Raw genomic sequence first — 16174 nt, 5'->3', positions numbered from 1 at the left:
GGCCCTGGTATATTGATGGCATAGCCAGAAGATGAACCAGCTGGTTTAACCCAAGGGGCTGTTGGTGTTGAAAGGTGTGTTAGGCACTGGGACTGGAGGAGGAAAATGCTGCCTGGCTGCCTGTGTAATTGGCCTCTATTTTCTATCAATCAGAGGAAAATCTGCTGGCCAATGGCCATATATAATGATATCTGATCCCCACAGATAGGGTTACCTTGGAACTGCAACCCTCCGGGCTCTCATTTATAGAAGCTGTGAACTTTACCTACTGCAGCTACACACTAAATTAGGAAAGTAACACGCTGCAGGTTGTGTAAGTGTAAGAAGTTGCATTCATCATATCCATATGAACATGCAGGCCTAGATTAAGTATTTACTTGTTTGTTTGGAAGTTAGTTAAAATCTCTCTACCGAAGGCTCCCGTGCGTTGATCGTTAATTCACATTACATTTTTTCTTTAATTGATGTGGACATTTTTTAAGTTGCACCCACTCCTACCGAGTGAATGAGTCCATTGACAGAGCGTGGCAGGGGAGGTTACCTCCAGATATTAGCCTGGAGCTGCAGGTAAGAGCTCTGGGACTGGGAATAACAGCTCAGCAATAGGAACTTTGTTTTTATCTCCACTGGTTCCGCAGTTCTCCTTTCAGGGCCCATGTGAGCCATGGATTACAGATTACATGTCAAAGAAACGTCCCTTTTTCAGGACCCTGTCTTTCAAAGATAATTCGTAAAAATCCAAATAACTTCCCAGATCTTCATTGTAAAGGGTTTAAAAACTGTTTCCCATGCTTGTTCAATGAACCATAAACAATTAATGAACATGCACCCATGGAACGGTCGTTAAAACACTAACAGCTTACAGACGGTAGGCAATTAAGGTCACAGTAATGAAAACTTTGGACACTAAAGAAGCCTTTCTACTGACTCTGAAAAACACCAAATGAAAGATGCCCAGGGTCCCTGCCCATCTGCGCCTAAGACATCGCTACAGGGAGACAGGATGGACAGCTGATCGTCCTCGCAGTGGCAGACCACGTGTAACAACACCTGCACAGGATCGGTACATCCGAACATCACACCTGCGGGACAGGTACAGGATGGCAACAACAACTGCCCACGTTACACCAGGAATGCACAATCCCTCCATCAGTTCTCAGACTGTCCGCAATAGGCCGAGAGAGGCTGGACTGAGGGCTTGTAGGCCTGTTGTAAGGCAGGACCTCACCAGACATTACCGGCAACAACGTCGCCTATGGGCACAAACCCACAGTCACTGGACCAGACAGGACTGGCAAAAAGTGCTCTTCACTGACGAGTCGCGGTTTTGTCTCACCAGGGGTGATGGTCGGATTCACCTTTATCGTCAAAGGAATGAGCGTTACACCGAGACCTGTACTCTGGAGCGGGTTTAGTTTGGAGGTGGAGGGTCCGTCATGGTCTGGGGCGGTGTGTCACAGCATCATCGGATTGAGCTTGTTGTCATTGCAGGCAATCTCAACGCTGTGCGTTACAGGGAAGACATCCTCCTCCCTCATGTGGTACCCTTCTTGCAGGCTCATCCTGACATGACCCTCCAGCATGACAATGCCACCAGCCGTACTGCTCGTTCTGTGCGTGATTTCCTGCAAGACAGGAATGTAAGTGTTCTGCCATGGCCAGCGAAGAGCCCGGATCTCAATCCCATTGAGCATGTCTGGGACCTGTTGGATCGGAGGGTGAGGGCTAGGCCAATCCCCCCCAAAAATGTCTGGGAACTTGCAGGTGCCTTGGTGGAAGAGTGGGGTAACATCTCACAGCAAGAACTGGCAAGTCTGGTGCAGTCCATGAGGAAGAGATGCACTGCAGTACTTAATGCAGCTGGTGGCCACACCAGATACTGTTACTTTTGATTTTGACCCTCCCTTTGTTCTGGGACACATTATTCAATTCCTCTTAGTCACATGTCTGTGGAACTTGTTCAGTTTATGTCTCAGTTGTTGAATTTTGTTATGTTCATACAAATATTTACACATGTTAAGTTTGCTGAAAATAAATGCAGTTGACAGTGAGAGAATGTTTCTTTTTTTGCTAAGTTTATTTCTTGATTAGATAAGTATTCAACCCCCTGAGTCAATACATGTTTGAATCACCGTTGGCAGAGATTACAGCTGTGAGTCTTTCTATGTAAGTCTGTAAGAGCTTTGCACACCTGTACATTGTTTGCCCATTATTATAAGTTTCCCATTATTATAAGTTGGTTGTTCATCATTGCTAGACAGCCGTTTTCAAGTCTTGCCATAGATTTAAGACAATTTAAGTAAAAACTGTAACTAGGCCACTCAGGAACATTCAATGTCGTCTTAGTAAGCAACTCCATTGTATATATGACCTTGTGTTTTAGGTTATTGTCCCGCTGAAAGGTACATTTGTCTCCCAGTGTCTGTTGGAAAGCAGACTGAACCAGGTTTTCCTCTAGGATTTTGCCTGTGCTTAGCTCTCTAACGTTTTTTTCTGCTGGGCAGGCCAACACTTGAGGGATACAAAGTGTATTGAAAGCAGGTGCTTCCTGCTTAAGCAATTAACATCACATCATGCTTAGGGTCATGTATAAAATGCTGGGCAGGCCATTATTTTGGCTACCATGGCTTTTCCCCCTTAGGATGACAATGCCCACATCCACAGGGCACGAGTGGTTTGATGAGCATGAAAACGATGTAAGGCATATGCCAGGGATCAATCATCAACTCGATTCAGCCGCAGAACAATTTTTTTCATGAGTGGATGGTCAGGAGGCTAGAACATAATTACAAATAATCTGTAGACTGCAAATTGACCGCAAGAAACCGATATAATATTTGACTAGAACGTAATCATTTCAAACCTTGTGTACTTTTTTATATGATCACAAATACAGTTTTTTCTATTATGAGTTGGAATACTTTGGAACAGATTTCCAAAATTCAAATCACTTGGAGCTGGCCAATAATTTGGCCCGCGGGCCGCCAGTTGGGGACCCCTGCATATGCCATGGCCGTCTCAGTCACCAGATCTCAATCCAATTGAACACTAATGGGAGATTCTGGAGCGGCGCCTGAGACAGCGTTTTCCATTACAATCAACAATACACCAAGAATTGTGTCTCATCCCTCCAATAGAGTTCCAGACACTAGTAGAATCTATGCCAAGGAGCATTGAACCTGTTCTGGCCCAACGCCCTATTAAGACACTTTATTTTGGTGTTTCCTTTATTTCGACAGTTACCTGCAAATGTTTCCCTTAAATAATGTGCAGCTTTTTTTTTACCATAATTTTATTGTAGTATCAGAACACACACCAATGTAGCACTATGCGTACATATAGAGGGTAGCTGGTTTCTGTATTACAGGTCTACCAAGTATTCATACCACAGACAGACTTTTATGATTTTGTACATGGTCATACCTAGTTACTACCATAGGTGAGAACATAAGATGCTCCATCTCTGCAGGTGATCTGTCTATCTGGTCCAAATCACTGATACAGGTTCCCCTCCACCCTCTGGTGGTATGGATAACTTGTTATTAAGTCTCCAGAGAAACCTGGATTCAAATAAAGATCCAATCTATCAAATTACTATAGGTGGATTTAGGTGTTATTGGCTGGGGTCAAAATGTCCCCCATATTGATACAGATACACTAAACAGTGATTGAGAATAATTAAGAACAAGTTGATTCACAAAGTCATGAAAAATGTGAGGATTTTTATAAACCACCTTTGGGCTATAATAAAAAATATGTCAATGAGGTCAAAATAACCCCAGTTTGGTAGTATGAGGGAATGAACAATAATAAACTCATCAAATAAAAAAGGAAATTATATACACAACAGAAATATTTTCTTAACGTAAAGTAATGTGAATACATTATGGTTAATAAGTGATAAGCGGTAATGGGCATTCACTACCTTTATGAACTGTTATTCATATTATTCTGTCTTGTTACAGCATTCAACCCACTGTCATTGTCAGGAAGAAGGCATGTGATGGCTGAGAGAAGCTCTAAAATAATTTTTATGTTATTATTTCATAATGCATTTCATGTTTGAAAAGGAAAACCGTGATAAAAAAAATAGAAAAATCAAACAAACTGAACCGACCCCAAAAAGCACTAATCACTCAGCACTAGCATGTGCTCCTTTCTTTTGACGCACTGAAATGTATTCTTCAGTCTGGTGGTATGATTGCAAAACATTCCATTTCCTTGTATTGCAAAGGACAAAAGAAGTCATTGACTGACGGTTTGAGTGCCTGGGATGAAAGAACATTATGTACCAGCCTGTTATTATGTTGTTTGATTTAAAGTGTCTCACTCTGAAACATTATTTAAATGTTTTTCTCATGTGAGTGCACATTTTCAATAGTGTGTCACAATCAAGCTAGTTTCATTGTACCATCCAATTGAATATAATGGCAGTTTTCAGAAGGTATCCCAGCCGGTCTTGTTTGAGGCAGTCTCAGGCTGTTCCTGTTAGGACTAGAGCCCTGTTGCTGTGGTCTCCCTCTTCTGACAGTAGCCCAGTTGCCCCTCCCCCTGTTATCAACTGCTCTGGTGGGATGCTTTATCATCCAGATTTACATCTCCTCAGTTATGACATTTACACATGCTCACAGCTTAGATAAGACAGCACTGCTACTTGCTATGTCATCTCCTTGGCACAAAAGGCATAGAAGCTGCACTGTCTTACGCCCCTTATCAGAGAAGCATAATTTGAGTTTAATATTCTTAAAGACGCTTCTGGATTTCATTTGGCCCGACGTCGAATCTGATGGATTGGATTACCATCAAGGGACCTGTAACTGAGAGAATCCAGGATGTTCCTACTTAGCACTACCCACATTGTATTGATCTCTGTAGGCTTTTCCGGGCCTACAGCGCAGGTTTAGAAGCAGAATGGAGAACGGGTGTGCTACTGTCACAATGTTTTCACTGGCATATTCTGAGCCTCCCACTAGAGGAAGTTTTGAAAGAGTGCGGTTAGAAATAGGTCAAGAGTGTGGGGGCATGTGCGAAAGACATTCGCCATGCTACACCGTGCTAGTCTCGTGAAAATCTCACACAGTTTTCAGATGTGCTAACATAATTGCAAAAGGGTTTTCTAATTATCAATTAGCCTTTTAAAATTATAAACTTGGATGAGCTAACACAACATGCCATTGGAACACAGGAGTGATGGTTGCTGATAATGGGCCTCTGTACGCCTATGTAGATATTCCCCAAAATATCTTCAGTTTCCAGCTACAATAGTCATTTACAACATTAACAATGTCTACACTGTATTTCTGATCAATTCGATGTTATTTTAATCGACAAAAAAAAAAGCTTTTCTTTCGAAAACAAGGACATTTCTAAGTGACCCCAAACTTTTGAACGGTAGTGTATAATCTTTTGTTGTTGGGTTTAACTTCCTCCAAATATCAATAAACCCCTGTTCTTCAAAGGGAAATTGAACTGCTCTAGACATTTATAATATGGGACCACCTGGTTGTGACTTGTCCAAATGTGGAGATAATGTGCAATTAAAGTCACCTCCAACTACACAATGTGTATTTGAATGCTTAGCAATCACTAAGAAACATCTATTAATAAATTGTGGGGAATCATCATTTGCTGCATACAAATTAGCTAAAGTAAAATTTATGCTAAATAATAGTCATTAAATAATAACAAACCGACCCTCTGTATCAGTTACCTTATTTTTCAATGTAAAAGACAACCTCTTATTAAGCAGTATACAAACACCGTTTATTTTGAGGAGGAGTGAGAGGAGTCTGACCTACCCATTCCCGTTTAAGCTTTTTGTGCTCCTCGTCTGATAAGTGGGTCTCCTGGAGGAGGGCAACGTCACAATCCATTTGTTTTAGTTGAAATATTTTTCCCGTTGAATAACGTGGTTTAAGCCCTTCATGCTATAAATCAAAACGTTAAGTGGTTTCATTGTCAGTATAAAGTGTCAATATAAATCACTACAGACCTTGATTTGAATGGACCTTTCCCGTGTACCCATAACTGCAGACAGAAATGCTCATTTGTTTTTCATGTCAATACAAAACACACACAGAAACAACAAGAACATCAACACAAAAATAAGTGTCTCCACTAGAACGAAGGGAGCGCGAACAGTGAAATTAAAAGTAGAACACATAAAACTGCCACATTCCTGGTTGGCAGATCTTGTTGTTGTGGTGTTTTTTAAACAAGGGAGGTAACTCACAAGACCAGTAGTGGGACAATTGTGCAAACTACATTTACATTACATTTAAGTCATTTAGCAGACGCTCTTATCCAGAGCGACTTACAAATTGGTGCATTCACCTATAATATCCAGTAGAACAACCACTTTACAATAGTGCATCTAAATCTTTTAAGGGGGGGGGGTTAGAAGGATTACTTTATCCTATCCCAGGTATTCCTTAAAGAGGTGGGGTTTCAGGTGTCTCCGGAAGGTGGTGATTGACTCCGCTGTCCTGGCATCGTGAGGGAGCTTGTTCCACCATTGGGGTGCCAGAGCAGCGAACAGTTTTGACTGGGCTGAGCGGGAGCTGTGCTTCCTCAGAGGTAGGGAGGCGAGCAGGCCAGAGGTGGATGAACGCAGTGCCCTTGTTTGGGTGTAGGGCCTGATCAGAGCCTGAAGGTACGGAGGTGCCGTTCCCCTCACAGCTCCGTAGGCAAGCACCATGGTCTTGTAGCGGATGCGAGCTTCAACTGGAAGCCAGTGGAGAGAGCGGAGGAGCGGGGTGACGTGAGAGAACTTGGGAAGGTTGAACACCAGACGGGCTGCGGCGTTCTGGATGAGTTGTAGGGGTTTGATGGCACAGGCAGGGAGCCCAGCCAACAGCGAGTTGCAGTAATCCAGACGGGAGATGACAAGTGCCTGGATTAGGACCTGCGCCGCTTCCTGTGTGAGGCAGGATCGTACTCTGCGAATGTTGTAGAGCATGAACCTACAGGATCGGGTCACCGCCTTGATGTTAGTGGAGAACGACAGGGTGTTGTCCAGGATCACGCCAAGGTTCTTAGCACTCTGGGAGGAGGACACAAGGGAGTTGTCAACCGTGATGGCGAGATCATGGAACGGGCAGTCCTTCCCCGGGAGGAAGAGCAGCTCCGTCTTGCCGAGGTTCAGCTTGAGGTGGTGATCCGTCATCCACACTGATATGTCTGCCAGACATGCAGAGATGCGATTCGCCACCTGGTTGTCAGAAGGGGGAAAGGAGAAGATTAATTGTGTGTCGTCTGCATAGCAATGATAGGAGAGACCGTGTGAGGATATGACAGAGCCAAGTGACTTGGTGTATAGCGAGAATAGGAGAGGGCCTAGGACAGAGCCCTGGGGGACACCAGTGGTGAGAGCACGTGGTGCGGAGACAGATTCTCGCCACGCCACCTGGTAGGAGCGACCTGTCAGGTAGGACGCAATCCAAGCGTGGGCCGCGCCGGAGATGCCCAGCTCGGAGAGGGTGGAGAGGAGGATCTGATGGTTCACAGTATCAAAGGCAGCAGATAGGTCTAGAAGGATGAGAGCAGAGGAGAGAGAGTTAGCTTTAGCAGTGCGGAGAGCCTCCGTGACACAGAGAAGAGCAGTCTCAGTTGAATGCCCAGTCTTGAAACCTGACTGATTAGGATCAAGAAGGTCGTTCTGAGAGAGATAGCAGGAGAGCTGGCCAAGGACGGCACGTTCAAGAGTTTTGGAGAGAAAAGAAAGAAGGGATACTGGTCTGTAGTTGTTGACATCGGAGGGATCGAGTGTAGGTTTTTTCAGAAGGGGTGCAACTCTCGCTCTCTTGAAGACGGAAGGGACGTAGCCAGCGGTCAAGGATGAGTTGATGAGCGAGGTGAGGTAGGGGAGAAGGTCTCCGGAAATGGTCTGGAGAAGAGAGGAGGGGATAGGGTCAAGTGGGCAGGTTGTTGGGCGGCCGGCCGTCACAAGACGCGAGATTTCATCTGGAGAGAGAGGGGAGAAAGAGGTCAAAGCACAGGGTAGGGCAGTGTGAGCAGGACCAGCGGTGTCACTTGACTTAGCAAACGAGGATCGGATGTCGTCAACCTTCTTTTCAAAATGGTTGACGAAGTCATCCGCAGTGAGGGAGGAGGGGGGGGAGGGGGAGGAGGATTCAGGAGGGAGGAGAAGGTAGCAAAAAGCTTCCTAGGGTTAGAGGCAGATGCTTGGAATTTAGAGTGGTAGAAAGTGGCTTTAGCAGCAGAGACAGAAGAGGAAAATGTAGAGAGGAGGGAGTGAAAGGATGCCAGGTCCGCAGGGAGGCGAGTTTTCCTCCATTTCCGCTCGGCTGCCCGGAGCCCTGTTCTGTGAGCTCGCAGTGAGTCGTCGAGCCACGGAGCAGGAGGGGAGGACCGAGCCGGCCTGGAGGATAGGGGACAGAGAAAATCAAAGGATGCAGAGAGGGAGGAGAGGAGGGTTGAGGAGGCAGAATCAGGAGATAGGTTGGAGAAGGTTTGAGCAGAGGGAAGAGATGATAGGATGGAAGAGGAGAGAGTAGCGGGAGAGAGAGAGCGAAGGTTGGGACGGCGCAATACCATCCGAGTAGGGGCAGAGTGAGAAGTTTTTGATGAGAGCGAGAGGGAAAAGGATACAAGGTAGTGGTCGGAGACTTGGAGAGGAGTTGCAATGAGATTAGTGGAAGAACAGCATCTAGTAAAGATGAGGTCAAGCGTATTGCCTGCCTTGTGAGTAGGGGGGGAAGGTGAGAGGGTGAGGTCAAAAGAGGAGAGGAGTGGAAAGAAGGAGGCAGAGAGGAATGAGTCAAAGGTAGACGTGGGGAGGTTAAAGTCACCCAGAACTGTGAGAGGTGAGCCATCCTCAGGGAAGGAACTTATCAAGCCGTCAAGCTCATTGATGAACTCTCCAAGGGAACCTGGAGGGCGATAAATGATGAGGATGTTAAGCTTGAAAGGGCTGGTAACTGTGACAGCATGGAATTCAAATGAGGAGATAGACAGATGGGTCAGGGGAGAAAGAGAGAATGTCCACTTGGGAGAGATGAGGATTCCAGTGCCACCACCCCGCTGGCTCGATGCTCTAGGGGTATGCGAGAACACGTGGGCAGACGAGGAGAGAGCAGTAGGAGTAGCAGTGTTATCTGTGGTGATCCATGTTTCCGTCAGCGCCAGGAAGTCTAGGGACTGGAGGGTAGCATAGGCTGAGATGAACTCAGCCTTGTTGGCCGCAGACCGGCAGTTCCAGAGGCTGCCGGAGACCTGGAACTCCACGTGGGTCGTGCGCGCTGGGACCACCAGGTTAGAGTGGCAGCGGCCACACGGTGTGAAGCGTTTGTATGGCCTGTGCAGAGGGGAGAGAACAGGGATAGACAGACACATAGTTGACAAGCTACAGAAGAGGCTACGCTAATGCAGAGGAGATTGGAATGACAAGTGGACTACACGTCTCGAATGTTCAGAAAGTTAAGCTTACTAAGTGGCATTTTGGCCTATAGTATATCTGATGTAATATTTATCACTTGATAATTTCACTTCAGCAACCTATCGTTTTAAAGAGTAGCCTGAATTCAAAAATAAATATGAAACAAAAAAGGGGAGGAGCCCATAAACAAACCCGCATGGATGAGGCGTTCCCTGCACTCCGTTATAAACTATGAAATATAGCCTCATAGCCTTTTAGGCAAATATTTTCAATAACCTACACTATATGTAATTGCCATAAAACAATGTTAAAAATGTATCATCTTTACTCTGTAGCCTACTAAAAGAGAAAGTGGGAGTGAGGAAAGCAGGCTATTCTGTTTGTTCCAGATTAAATCATTACCTTATCATCCTGACAAACTGTAGGTTAAAGATTGATGAATTAGTCCAGCAATAAGGTCCCAATTAAGAGCATAAATCCAGGTACTTTGAAGTCCTTAATTCTTTAGGGATAGGGGGCAGCATTGGGAAGTTTGGATGAAAAGCGTGCCCAGAGTAAACTGCCTGTTACTCAGGCCAAGAAGCTAGAATATGAATTTGGGTAGAAAACACTCTAAAGTTTCCAAAACTGTTCAAATAATGTCTGTGAGTATAACAGAACTCATATGGCAGGCGAAAACCTGGGAAAAATCCAACCAGGAAGTGGGAATTCTGAGGTTTGTAGTTTTCAAGTGAATGCCTATCGAATCTCCAGTGTCTGTGGGGTCAGATTGCACTTCCTAAGGCTTCCACTAGATGTCAACAGCCTTTAGAAGTTGTTTTAGGCTTCTATTGTGAAAGGGGAGCGAATAAGAGCACTCTAAGCAGATGGCCCAGGTGAAAGCTTTTAGTTTAGTCACGCGCGTGGCCGTGTTTGCGAGCTCCGTTCCCTTTCCTTTCTAATGAAAACAGTATTGTCCGGTTGAAACATTATTGAATATTTATGATAAAAACACCCTAAGGATTGATTAGAAACATTGTTTGACATGTTTCTACGAACTCAAATGGAACCTTTTTGACTTTTTGTCTAGATTTTGTGCCTGCGCTTTGTGCATTTGGATTACTGGACTAAATGCGTGAACAAAAAGAAGGTATTTGGACATAAAAATGAACTTTATCGAACAAAACGAACATTTATTGTCTAACATGGAGACCTGGGAGTGCCATCAGATGAAGATCATCAAAGGAAAGTGATTCATTTTAATGCTATTTCTGACTTTTGTGACACCTCTCCTTGGTTGGAAAATGGCTGTATGGTTTTTGTGGCTAGGGGCTGACCTAACATAATCTCATGGTGTGCTTTCACCGTAAAGCCTTTTTGAAATCGGACACTGTGGTTGGATTAACGAGAAGTTTACCTTTAAAATGGTGTATAATACTTGTATGTTTGAGGAATTTTAATTATGAGATTTCTGTTGTTTGAATTTGGCACCCTGCAATTTCACTGGCTGTAGGCCAGGTGTTCCGCTAGCGGAACCCCCTTCCCAGAAAGATTAACCAACAATGCAGTTTTAGGAAAAATAAGTGTTTAGAAAGTATTTACTAAAACAAACTGAAGTAAAAAATAATAAAAAGGGTTAATAAATAAAATAGAAAAATAACGAATAATTAAACAGCAACAATAAAATAACAGTAGCGAGGCTATATACAGGGGGTAATAGAGATTGCGTCATCTGTGGATCTGTTGGGGGGGTATGCAAATTGGAGTGGGTCTAGGGTTTCTGGGAAAATGGTGTTGATGTGAGCCATGACCAGCCTTTCAAAACACTTAATGGCTACAGACGTGAGTGCTACGGGTCGGTAGTCATTTAGACAGGTTACCTTGATGTTCTTGGGCACAGGGACTATGGTGGTCTGCTTGAAACATGTTGGTATTACAGACTCGGTCAGGGACAGGTTGAAAATGTCAGTGAAGATATTTGCCAGTTGGTCAGCGCATGCTCGGAGTACACGTCCTGGTAATCCGTCTGGCCCTGCGGCTTTGTGAATGTTGACCTTAAAAGTCTTACTCACATCGGTGATCACACAGTCGTCTGGAACAGCTGGTGCTCTCATGCATGCTTCAATGTTGCTTGCCTCGAAGCGAGCAGAGTAATTTAGCTCTTCTGGTAGGCTCGTGTCACTGGGCAGCTCGCGGCTGTGCTTCCTTTTGTAGTCCGTAAAAGCCCTGCCACATCCGACGAGCGTCGGAGCAGGTGTAATACGATTCAATCTTAGTCCTGTATTGATGCTTTGCCTGTTTGATGGTTCGTCATAGCGGAGTATCTTCTCTTTGATTCCAGCTTTCACTTGAATACTTATCCTCACTCATTGCAAAGTCCAATTTAGGTCAGGTAAGTTCTTTTAACTCGTGAAGTTCAATTTAGGCCAAAATTGTCACAGCTTGATCAGCAATTCCGTGCTCTTGAAGGTCAGCATCACACTTTGTGGCCTTGCTGCTCCGTGCTCTGGCTGGTCTATCAGAAGTAAAGCAGTGTTTCTGCTTGCCTCAAAGCTCCACTGTAGTGCTGGCATTGACTTTGAGGCTTAACTGATGATTATGTGCAGATTGCTGCAATACTGAGAACTACTGTTTGGGTCTGCTCTGTCCTTAATAAGAGAATGTTTACGTTAAGATCGGTTTGAAAGGCTTTGCTTCCTCAATAGTCCAAGGTGGTTTCCTACTTTTTTATTAAGAGGCTTTTGGGGAGGAGAAGGGCTGTGAAATGAATGCCTTTCATATATTACAAGGGTTTGTGAAATATTGTTTTGAAAGCTCACCACCATAATGAAATAGGCGACTTCAAAATGTCTGACGGTTGTTTATCACTAGTATGAAGTTTGAATAGGCTGCTATGTCCCCGGGCGCCGAAGACGTGGATGTCGGTAAAGGCAGCCCCCCGCACCTCTCTGATTCAGAGGGGTTGGGTTAAATGCAGAAGACACATTTCAGTTGAAGGCATTCAGTTGTACAACTGACTAGGTATCCCCCTTTCCTCTTTCCCGTATGCGATCCCTGCTTTCCTGTCACTGCAACACGCATAGGCCGACCTTGTTATTAACATCCTTTCAAAACACAGACTGGTACAAATACAGTACACACTGTCTCTTTACTGTGTTTAGAACAAGAGAGTATGAGTATGAAACAGTGGGCAACCAGGAAATGGTGTGTGTGTGTGTGTGTGTGTGTGTGTGTGTGTGTGTGTGTGTGTGTGTGTGTGTGTGTGTGTGTGTGTGTGTGTGTGTGTGTGTGTGTGTGTGTGTGTGTGTGTGTGTTTGGTTACAGCTCTGGGTGCTAGCCTAAGCAACTCTGTTTGTTTTCCAGAAGATGCTCAAGCTGTGGCTGAGGTGCTGCCACCACTGAGGCATCGTCAGTGTGCTGAACGGAGCAAGCAGAGCAGTCTTGACCTGGCAATACACGAATGGCCCAGGGAAGCCACCAGATTGACATTCAGGTTTTGCACGACCTGCGCCAGAAGTTCCCTGAAGTTCCAGAGGGTGTTGTTTCCCAGTGTGTTCTGCAGGTGAGTCTGGTGTCTCCTCATTTTCAATCCATTTGTTAAAAAAAAATATATATATTGTAACACCAGTTCTCATCACAAATGACTGATTTGAGCCTTCTCTTTTCCTCAGAATAACAACAATTTGGACGCCTGTTGTGAGTACCTGTCTCAGGTAAGCCCAGGCTACTTGTACAGCAAAGGAGGCAAACTCAACTACCCTGACGACCCCAGCTTCATCAGGTTCCGGAATCCCATGACCCAGCTGAACCTGGCCCTGCAGTCTCAGTCTCAGAATGTGCATGCAACCCCGGGAAGGGACAGCCTGAGGATGAACGGCAGCAGGACACTGTCCCACAGCCTTAGCCTGAGCGACGGGCCCCTACAGACAGGACAGCCCCCGAATAGTGACTTCTTCCAGCAGGAGCCCCAGTCAGCCCCGGTGCAGGTGCCCACCAGCCTCAATGTGTTTGGTGTGATGGAGCCCACGCGCAAGACCCAGCCGCCCCAGCACCTGGGACTCTACCAGCTGGGGGGGAAAGGACAATCCATGGGCCAACATGGCCAGCAGATGCCCCGCTTCAACCCCATCACTGTCACCCTGGCCCCCAACATCCACACGGGTCGCAACACCCCCACCTCTTTGCACATACACGGTGGGCCCCATACACAGTCCGGCTTGAGCAGTCCACAGGGTAACTCTATCTACATAAGGCCTTACGTGACCCAGCCCAGCGGTACAACCCGGCAAAGCCAGCAGCAGCTTCAGCAGCAGGCAGGCAGGGCCCAGTACAGCCCCACCTCCCAACCCCAGCAGCAGATCTACCAGATCTCCCATCCCACCTCACTGCCTGGCTCCTGGACAGGCCCTTCCTCCCAGCAGCACCAGCACGGCTCCTCACATACCTCACAGCACCAGTCACAGGGCCACCAGACCTCCCATGTCTACATGCCCATCAGCTCCCCCACCAACCCACAGGCCCCCTCCTCTATCCTCCAGGCCCCCTCTGGAGGTCAGGGCTCCTCTTCTGGTGCCTCCTCCTCTGGCATGCCCTCTGGCATGTCCTCCTTTAGCCAGTACAACATCCAGAACATCTCCACCGGACCGCGCAAGAACCAGATAGAGATCAAACTTGAATCTCCTCAGAGGAGCAACTCCACCACGACCACGGCCGTGCTGCGCACCAGCAGTGGCCCCCGCTCCACCTCCTCCTCCTGCCCCTCATCCTCCTCCTCTGTCGGGGCAGCCCCTGGCCCAACCACCACCCCCCTGTCCATCGGAGGCCCAGGTCTGAGCCGCAGCCAGCCCACTGTTTACATCTCTGCCAGCCCGCCCACTGTTGCTGCTACCACCCCCTCTGACGAGGCCAACATGGCCTCATCCGGCTCTCGCTCCCAGCCCAAGTTTTACATTACTGCTAATAACGATGACGGTGGGGGCAGAAACCCTCCAACCGTCTACATCTCTGCTCAACCACCTCCGCACGGGTCCCAGGGGCCCCGCAATATGGGGGGCCAGGTGAGCATGGGCCCCGCCTACATCCACCACCACCCACCCAAGTCCCGCGCATCTATGGGTGGGGCAGGCACGGCCACCTCGCCCCGAGTGGTGGTCACCCAGCCCAACACCAAGTACACTTTCAAAATCACCGTGTCCCCCAACAAGCCCCCAGCGGTGTCCCCCGGCGTCGTGTCCCCCACCTTTGAGGCTACCAACCTCCTCAGCCTCCCCTCGGACCACCATTTTGTGGAGCCAGACCCACATCATCTCTCAGACCCGCTGTCTGTACACAGGGAGAGGCCCAGCGAGCCACGCAGACTCAGCATGGGCTCAGATGACGCAGCATACACACAAGGTGAGGCCAGATTAGAGTTACTAAACTTTTTCATCTGTTAGTTGCTTTGCATTGTCGACGGTCACAGTCTATGGAATTATATAAACACACCAGGATATAGTTTGTTGTGCAATTCTTAGGCTGAACAACAGTATCCCTCAGTCACATGAAGATCAAGTTGTGCAACAAAAGTCAAGTGGCCAAAGAGATATAACATCCACTTACAAAGTATAATGGTTGAACGAGGCTGCAGGAACTTTTAAGAGAGTAACTTTCCCTCATAACAGTAAGGAATAGTATACACTTTTGTCCACCAGTAGTAAATGCTTTTTCCACTGCATTCTGCCAAGAAAGTCATTTGACTATTGCTTATCGTTTATGCCTTGTTTTAACTTGGATTTCCATATGATGACACTAATGCATTTTTAAAGCCAAATTGTGTAGACGCTGGTCTCATTAAATAGCTATCTGTCTTAAAACCCTGCTTCATCTAATCCTGATTTGAGGGAGTAGGTAGATACATTCTTAAAGGTGACTCGCATGGAGAGGGGTGTGATTGCAGCATGAGTCGGCTGCAATAATGCTGGATTTACGCTGACAGCCCTTTGACTGCGGCAGTGTGAGTCAAATGTGTTGGAGCGCAGTGTTTCCTTTTTTGGACTTTTGACTGGATTACGAGTGAGTCAGTGCCTGTGGCTCTTGCTAGGCGCTCACTCATGCAGCTGTGACTACTGTGGGGCTTCTCTTCTCTCTCCACGGCCCTGAGCCTGGGTCTTCTGCCCCTTATCTTTCACTGCAGGCAGCCCTCTCCATGCATCCCTCTCTGGCTCACATGACATTCCCAGTTTGGCCTGGTATTGGTTTTGCTGTTTACTTTGTTATTTCTGTGCATGGGGGGTTAGTAGTTCTTGAGGTGAAAGGTTTATGACATGTAGGCCTAGACTGTCACTGTATGTTACAATTAGAAAAGCAGGGACAGCTCATTTCCACATAGCATATAGCATTTTATGAATGCTTAATAAGACAATATAACACTTCTTATGAAGCGTTATAAGCAATGTTTTTCCCAGGATCAATGTTGACTCCCCCAAAAGCCCTTTCTGAAGTAGGCCATGAAATGAAGAACGATTATGCAACTGTATGATTCTTACTCTGCCCAATGCACGTACCGGATATTTCCGAAAGGGGAAATGTATTTAGCTATAGCGGTAAGCCTGTACTGTAAATTTGGTTGTTAACCTGGCCCTTCAGCTCTCAGAGATTGTCTAAGCCAGGGCTCTCCAGCCCTGTTCCTGTAGAGCTACCGTCCTGTAGGTTTTCACTCCAACCCTAATCTAGCACACCTAATTATATTAATTAGCTGGTTAATAAGCTGAATTAGGTTAGTTACAACTGGGGTTGGCGTGAAAACTCAACATGTACTGC

At 46.3% G+C, this 16174-nt stretch overlaps 1 protein-coding gene across 7 annotated transcripts in view; it reads left to right on the top strand.

The window, feature by feature from the left end:
- The window catches only part of LOC115174890 (TGF-beta-activated kinase 1 and MAP3K7-binding protein 2), a 71194-nt gene that overhangs the window by 42820 nt on the left and 12200 nt on the right, over positions 1–16174 (top strand). For 6 of the 7 annotated variants that reach the window (XM_029733888.1, XM_029733890.1, XM_029733886.1 and 3 more), the window contains 2 exons: positions 12740–12938; positions 13048–14770. In XM_029733888.1, the coding sequence (XP_029589748.1) occupies positions 12837–12938; positions 13048–14770 (1825 nt within the window). In that variant the 5' untranslated portion in view covers positions 12740–12836. The remainder of the gene's footprint in view (positions 1–12739; positions 12939–13047; positions 14771–16174) is intronic. The other variant, XM_029733887.1, reaches the window with a different exon arrangement.

The sequence above is a fragment of the Salmo trutta genome, chromosome 35, assembly GCF_901001165.1.
Source record: "Salmo trutta chromosome 35, fSalTru1.1, whole genome shotgun sequence".
Classification (NCBI taxonomy): Eukaryota; Metazoa; Chordata; class Actinopteri; order Salmoniformes; family Salmonidae; genus Salmo; species Salmo trutta.
The sequence above is the reverse complement of the archived record's forward strand: the minus strand, read 5'-3'. Positions and strand labels throughout refer to the sequence as shown.